The 8,360-nt window shown below is 35.3% G+C and overlaps 1 protein-coding gene across 1 annotated transcript in view; it reads right to left on the bottom strand.

The window, feature by feature from the left end:
* Positions 1-3,453: 3,453 nt before the first annotated feature.
* DSTYK (dual serine/threonine and tyrosine protein kinase) overlaps positions 3,454-8,360 on the bottom strand; it is a 29,643-nt gene continuing 24,736 nt past the window's right edge. Inside the window, exons 11-13 of the mRNA XM_015817798.1 lie at positions 7,338-7,452; positions 5,913-6,047; positions 3,454-3,747 (exon numbers count right to left, since the gene is read on the bottom strand). Of these exons, the coding sequence (XP_015673284.1) occupies positions 3,560-3,747; positions 5,913-6,047; positions 7,338-7,452 (438 nt within the window). The 3' untranslated portion in view covers positions 3,454-3,559. The remainder of the gene's footprint in view (positions 3,748-5,912; positions 6,048-7,337; positions 7,453-8,360) is intronic.

Raw genomic sequence — 8,360 nt, 5'->3', positions numbered from 1 at the left:
AGCTTCATTATGGCATTAAATGAAGTCTTAATTCTCACATTGTTTTAAAATACATGTTATGGAGAGGGGCAGCAGTGGAAAAGTAATTAATATTACACAATACAAGGAAAATACTTGTCTTTAAATCTTGAATTTCCATATTATTGCACTTTTCCTATATAATTGGTAAGTTTGTTACCTTGCCTTTAACACTATAATACACCAGTTCTTTTAAAAAATAAAAAGTAGTACAAAATCTACAGGCATTACAGTGGAACTATACAACTCTCTCATGTTTCTTCTGCTCCTGATCAAGTGTAACAGTTGACCATCAATTTAACAGACCTAAATGAACATGTTAAAGAAATGCAGTACTGTTTAAGCCCCTGAGGGAGTTTCATATGCAAATATGCTTTTATTCTCTCCCTGGAGAAAAATAAACCAATAATATTTTTAAAAGGATAACTTCTGACTAAGAGGCAGTGGATATAGACAAAGCATTATATACATTTCTAAAAATGAAAGGAGCTCAGCACAAAAACACATTAAATAAAGGAGCAGTGCTGATGTTCCTCTCATTAAGTCTATCGCTCTGGAAATAAAAGAAGAAAATGATGATTCAAGTATCTCTCCTGACTTTCCAAATCCTGATAGGAGGAGGAGAAGGAACAGAAAAAAGAACTAACAAAAAGGAAGTGCTTATAAAAAACTGTTACATGGTAGAGCTTGTTTTTTAATTAGAAAAGCTAGAACAGTGCACATTGCACAATCAAGCTATAAGCAATAAAAGATTGAGGTGATACAAAAAAAATGTCAGTCCACTTAAATAGCAATGTGACTGGTAGGAGCAATGCACCAGCAAGCTAAGGCTAGGACTTCATCACTACAACAATGCAGTCTTACCCTGAATTCAAGCCTTGTTTTGTAAGCTAAAATGTAGCTCATGTAACTCCTATGTAGTGTTTGTCCAGAACTTATATGGCCAGTTCCCAAATCAAAATGGACTATCCAAGCAATGAAACAACTTCAGATAGTTTCACCTAAGAAGCATCAATTACTAGCACCAATGTAAATAATTTGATCCTGCCAGCTGTAATTTCTGCAGTTGTATCTGTTTTGTAAACTAGCTGGATTTCCTTTGATCTGCATACATAGCAATCTAATCTTCTGGAGCACCTGCTTTAGCCATTCAGTTGGTATTAATATGTAAACCTTGCGTAGTACAGTTCAATAAATAAAGTATCATTCTGAGTATGGAATAATTGGGATAAAATTAACCATGTTTTAATGGAAAGAGGGAGTAGTTATAGGCAATCATAACTGGAAGATTTTAGAGAGATCTGATACTATACTTTTGTCAAATCTCTTTGACTTTTTTATATTCATTGACAGTTGTATCATCCATTGCAATATTATGGATAATACCACATTTTGCTCTATACCTTCACCTTTGAAAATATTTAGTGTTTACAATATATGCTGCATTTCTCATGCTACAGTAGTAGTAATAACACTAGGAAAACTCACAAACTTTCTAATATGAAATGGAATGTTTCTTTTAAATCCAAACCTAAATGTATTTTTACTAGTAGCATCTTTAGGAACAAAAACATTCATCTGGTTTTTGTAGATACAACATGTTTGTGGGGGCTGATAACAGCACAAATAAAAATATATTCCCAGCAGAAAAGTGCATGCGTGTTTTATACTGAGAAGTGATACAGCCAATTTTATATCAATGGGGAAGACAGCCTCAAAAGAGCATGATTTGATGACTATTAGTTTTTAAAGGCACAAGATAAATGGTGAAAAAGTAGCTGATTGGTAAAGCTATGCACAATGTGTTCAAAACCAGCTTCATTTTATATTACATAAACTATTTCTATACTTCCAAAAATACTGACCGAGATGCTCCTAATTCTAAACAATATCACTAGCCATCATAGCACAAACAAAAGATATAAAATAAGGAATACTGTCAAGTGACTGGAATGATACTCCCAAAATACATCCGTGACAATATTGGAACTTCTTATTTGAGAAAAGGTGCTTTTCTGTAAAATTCACAGCTATGGCTGCTTATTTTGGTAAATTTGCCAAATGCTACAATTATTGGACAGAAGTGCCAAAACAACTTTAGACTGCAACAGAACCATAAATGTAACTAAGTAAGAAGCAGTTATTTTAAAAGAATTATATCTGATTTTATTGCCCACACACAAAGGTTTATCTCACTACTGAGTAACACTGAGGGGCTACTTTTGTTTTTAGTGATTTACATAACTAGGGGAAAGGCCCCATTTCTGCTTTGTACAAAAGGTGCCTCCTAGAAAAAATGATTAGGTTTGCACAGCATACAGTTTATCCTATGTCAATGGGACCAGTATATGTCTCATGGTATACAGATGAAGGAAAATGGTTTTTCCCATTCTCCAAACAACTGAAGGAACACTGCTACTGGTAGTTGGTCCCATTCTATATCTGTGCCAGAAATACTGCATTTCAGGCTAAACATTCTTAAAATATTATTGTGCTATGAAACTAAATTGTGTATAAAAAATGAAAAGGAATCTTTGTGTTGGAGTATGTAAATTACATGGGAAATATTAAATAATAAAGCCCAAAGAAGAAAATGATGGTCAGACACATCCACAGAAAAGTGACAGGTTTCTCTTAAATAGTCTTCAAAGGAATGACTTAAAAATACAAAACTGACAAAATATTTTAAAATAGCCAGTCAACATTAAGAGTTTAAAACAGTCATTGCCTTTCTTTAGATTCAAAGGGAGAAAAGCAAAGCAAAATAATCTGCTATGATTAAAAACATTTGGTTGTCCATTGGTTACAGGCAATAGTTGTTACTTGTCTTTTTATTTCAATATATCAACAACCTTTGAGTGAAGTATTGTCTTAAAGTTTGTAAAGTAATGGTAATAATAAAATAAGGCCATTGTAACCTATTTGTCAATTTCCCCAAAAGCAATTTGGTTCATAAATGACAGTGAGCTTATACTTCGGGATATTCTTGCAGTGAGACTTTCCCATTATGAGCTTTGATCCCATTGTGCAAACAATACCACATATTATCAGAAGTCCAGATTAATTCACAACTCTCTGCACTGCAAAAATTAGAAGATTACCCTCCCTTTGGAAGGGACACCATCTTATTTCTTCCAATCATCCACATTCATACGTATGACATTCAGAAAGGCTGATGTACAGTACATGCATCTAGCTAGTAGGGACTGTAGCTTAAGATGCAGTTGTGTTGACTGCCAGACTTCTGAACTTAACAGTGCTTTCTGCCTCTACTGGAACCTGAACAGATAAGTAAAACCCCTTGCAGACTGGGGTCTAAGTTCCTAGTCTTCTAATTTATTTTTAAGAAAGAAGGAAGCACTGGCAAGCTGCATTAGTAGTGTGTATTGAAAATAGAAGTCTCTGGCTACTATATAAAGGTGGAATTTCAATCTCACCTGAACCCTCAATTTTTGGCTGGCTTGTTCCAGGGAGCCACTGAGTTGCCAGTGGCAAAGTGGGGACCTGGGTTCTCACATAACTGAACAAATTCACAATGTCTTCAAGTGGAATCATCCAGTCCTTTGTTCAACTGCTCAGAGTACAATTTGCAAAGTCTGTCCATTATTCCTTGCAACATAGGTTGGACTATGCCCAAGAGAGGGCGCTGAGAAGAGTCCCCATCCCAACAGGCTTCCATCAACTGCCAACATTCCTCATCAAAAATGGGAAGACGTTCAGGGCGAACACCTAAGAAGAGAGGAGAATGTGGTAATGTAATGAAGGTGCAAAGTTAATCCTTTGACCTATAAATTGCAGCGGTTTTGTTCTGTTATTTCTGGAAATAAATTTCATCCAAAGTTTTATAAAGAATAAAAGGTTTTGAGGTAACACATTATTTAGGATCCGTGGGAATCTGGATGGGGAATAAAAGACTGAGGTTCAACCCTAACAAAACTGAGTGGCTGTGGATTTGGGAGCTACTATGTTCTAGAGAGCTTCCACTATTAATTGTGGACTGGGTTGCACTTCCCCAGACAACTAGTGCAGAATGTCAAAGTCCTGTACTCTTGTGACTCCTGCTTAAAGAGCAGTGGCAGCCATGGTTAGTAGGGCCTTTGCACAAATTCATCTTATGTACCAACTGTGCCTATTTCTGGATTGGGAGGCCTTATTCTCAGTCACTAATGTTTCAGTCACCTCTCACTTGGCCTGTGACATATATGGGGCTGCCCTTGAAGACCTCTAAGAAGCTTCAGTTAGCCAAAAATACAGCAATACAAGTTGTTAAAGATACAGCTTAGCAGGCCTGCCTAACACTACTATCTTTGACCTGCATTGTGGTTATCTATAAAGCCCTACATAGCACAGGGCCTAGAAATTTGACTGCCCTGTGAATAACATTTCCCTGCTTCCAAGATTCAGATGGCCCTGATCCTATCAGGCTTTAGTCCCCCCCCCCCCCAGGCATTGAGGCAGTATATTTTACATGCCTATTTTAGTGTATGCTATATGAATTATTTTTATTTATTAGATTTGTGTGCCACCCATGTCATCTATTTACCCCAGTAGTGTCAGTTTTTATTGATTCTTACTTGTGTTTTGATGTTTTTAATCCTCTATTAGCAGGCCAGATTTGACAAGTGATTAACCATAAAAATTGGGAGAAAGAGAGAAACATAAAGAAATATTATGAATATTCTCAAATATGTATGAATAAAGACTTACGCAAGTAGTCCATTTAAAATTACAGTAACAGGCAGAATGCAAAAGGAAACAGAATTTTCCTAGTGCATAGACATTTATAGATAGATTTATACATACAGCTGCTGATGTTCTGATTAAGTAGCTTATTTCAGTGTTATAGTGTACATATTAGACCATTTACATGAGTAAATGTTAGCGTGATTCACTTTTAATATATTCTATTTCATATTTAGCACATTTATATTTAGCGCTATCTATATCTCTGTCTTCAGAAACATGACACAGTTCCCATCTTAAGTATACAACAGAAGCAAATCCCTCTGACCATAGCAGAGATACACAGGATAGTATTTAGGAATCGCAATCTAAACTCGCAAGCGACCAGATCCACATGTGTAGGGTTCAAGATAACAAATTTATTATATTCTGCCTATAACACAGAAATCTCTCCAGACTGTTTGCTTCCCTTGGGAAAAAATAAATAAGGTTCCATGGAGTTTGGGGTGGGTGGGGGGGTGTTAGTCCTGGATCTTGACTCAAGGCTATAGTTCCTTGCTTGATTCCTCCTCCCTGCTGGCATTTCCCAACACTTCAGAGTGTTTCAGATTCAAAGTTCCTGAGGAATTGGATGCCAGTAGGATATAATGAGGTTAGAATTACATTTCTCTCATTTTCTAAAGAGAAATGTATGTGGCTTATCTGAATCATTCCCAGATTTAGGGTCCTGATGGAAGGTTGAAAGACCAACAGGCAGCATTACCAAGAAATGCAAGAACATTTTATTACTCCAACATTGCTTTAAACTTTTTATAAATTGTAGTTGGTATACATTTCTAGAAGAATGATAAAACAATCTACATGGTTTGTTCCTGTAAACACATCAAAATACTATAATGAAGTATACACTATTATATGACATATTGATAGCTGCCACCGTATTAAAATGAGTGCTATGGGCCATTCTATTCCATTCTTCATGTTTGTTAAAATAAGTTTCCACTAAGATAACTTTAGCATAAGTTGATGTAAGAAAAGAGATCCAATACTTAAAATACTTACCCACTAATCTTTTTTTGGTTTGTACTTCATTCACATTCTGAAATACTATGAAGACAGAATCTACCAGCAGACCTCTGCTTTACGAAATTCTATGTATTCACCATCATTTCACAACTTGATATAATCTATTTGTGTTCAGCTATGCCTACCTCTTCGTACATTGTTCCAAAGATGATCTTTGCTTGCACATCTCTCAAAAGCCTCTGGTAATTTCACATGTCCTGAACAGATGTACCAGAATAGGATGCCAAATGCGTACACATCCACAGAGTTATCATATTTCCCTGTGAAATATGAACAAGAAATATTGGTTAAAATCTACCTATATGTATTCATCCTCCATTAGATAATCTAGTAGGGCAAGAGCAGCACAATGAATGGATGGCTGGCACAAAATGTTATACAACAAATGTGACAACTTGGGCCACATATACACTTAAGTATTTTTTTTATCACTCTCTTGGATCAAGTAATAATCAGCCAATAAGAAATGCTCTTTTTTAGACTAGGGAGCACTGACATCACTGATCGTGTGATTTCATAGATTTGTATACCAAGAATCTACATACCATATTCAAAAAGATAAGGCGTATAATATTCTGGGTATAAAATAGGAAACATTTCTCTCAAAAAGGTTCAGTTGAACCAGAAACTAGGAAACGCTATAATTGAAGTGTAAATTGGTCTATTTACGGTGCTGGAAGCAAAGAAAAGCCTAAAGAGAGATGGAGCTACAGACTATATTTATAGACTTAAGCAAATTAGAATTTACATGGGATTGGATTTGGCAGCCAGGTGTTTCAATGAATATATCCGATCATGCACCCAGTAAAGTCAGGAAGACTATTAGGGTATAACTATGAGGTAATGGGACAAGACTACAAAGATGGAGGTGGGTGCTAGTCTGAAAGAACAAAGAGAAGTAACATAGTTTCTTTCTAAGGAGTCACTTTGCTTTCCTAGCATTCTGCATTCCTTAGCCTTCTAAATGTAGCAGTGTAGTTTTCCTAAGAAAGTGTTTTTATAATGAGATAGTTGCCCATTTTGGCACCAGATAACCAAGTCAGTGTTTTCCCTCGGAGGATTGCATTTGTGTTAAGGGCTTTTAATTTGCCCTCCTCCCATCTCCTATACCCACAGTGTTCACAAGCAGCTTCTCGGAACACAGTGATGAAAATTAGATTAACAATACCATTCATGGATTATATTTTCACATTCTGATAAAATGCTAACATTAAACTAAATCATTTTGTATTTGTACCAAGGATTACCTAAGTTCTTTCAACTATTTCATTTGTTTGGTAGTTTTAGAGAGCAAGAGAATCAATCTCTCTAGTGGCCCCAAATTATGAAATTTTGTTGTCCTTGAAATTAACTCCTTTTTTAAAGTTTTGCAAGATTGAGATCTATGTAACAGAGTTCAATGTGTTTACTTCTCCTTATCATAGACACATGAACTTTCCTGAAAGAAACAGTACTTTTTCTGGTTTTCTTGGATATAGACTATTTTACCAAGATTTTACTTCAGAATTCTTCGTTGCGAACAATCAATAAGATTTTCAAGATAAGTTCACCTGTGAAGAGTTCAGGAGCCATGTGTATGGGTGTCCCAACAATACTTCCAGACATCATTGCTTCAGGTTTACAAAATCCCAGGTCAGTGATTTTAGCTCTATTGTTTTTATCCAGCTGTAAAGAATATAAAATGATTGCACAACAATGATTGCACAACAAGCAATACAATGATTATCAAAAACATCCTGCCATCAAATCTCTTTAGCAAGCAGTAACTTCTACAAACGATTCCTATTTTCAAAAGTGTCTTTGCTGAACAAAGTTAATGAAGTCTCATACTTCGACCAGTGGCATCAGATACATGGTCTTAGAAGCAATTAACTAGGATATTTTAAAAAATAGCCACCCTTGTTGTTCATATTATAACTCATCATATCAGATTTGATACTAGAGGTTCTGCTTTCAACTATTACATAGAGTCTCATGCCTCATTAAGTTCTTCAAAAAATTTCCAACATGAGGTGATATACAGTTGTCGTCTTAACCACTGACTAGACGGAATTTTCTTATGATAGAAAACAAATATTCTTTCAAATCCATTCCATTTTACTACTAGTACAATGAAAAAGATACAGTGCTTTGGATACTGGAGATCCATGAATACCAACACTTAAATCTACACTCAGTCATGGAAATTTACTGGGTAATGTTAGTCTAGTCTCTATCTCTATACTCAATCTACTAGATACTGTTATTGTTGGGGGGGAAATGAAGGAAGGAGCCCTATGCATCTTCCCTGGGAGAAAAGGGAGAATATAAATAACAAATCAATAAATAAAAGCATCAGGTAAATTTGATATAATTATTTTTATTTTGCGTGAAAGGGATTATGAGCTGTTAATCTTCCTGAGCAAACTAGATATTATGTTACAAATTGTATTATAAATTGTATTATAAATTGTAATTGCACTGTTAGCTAGTGCAAAATATAGATATCACAAATCTGAAAAGGTTACCAATTGCTTATTGGTCACAAAATGTTTGTATTAGCCTTTAAATAATTTAGGATCGTCTCTGTCTCT

This window comes from Protobothrops mucrosquamatus, unplaced genomic scaffold, assembly GCF_001527695.2.
Source record: "Protobothrops mucrosquamatus isolate PMUCROS unplaced genomic scaffold, P.Mucros_1.0 scaffold638, whole genome shotgun sequence".
Taxonomy (NCBI): domain Eukaryota; kingdom Metazoa; phylum Chordata; class Lepidosauria; order Squamata; family Viperidae; genus Protobothrops; species Protobothrops mucrosquamatus.
Note: the sequence above shows the minus strand (reverse complement) of the source record. Positions and strands in the feature narration are given on the sequence as shown.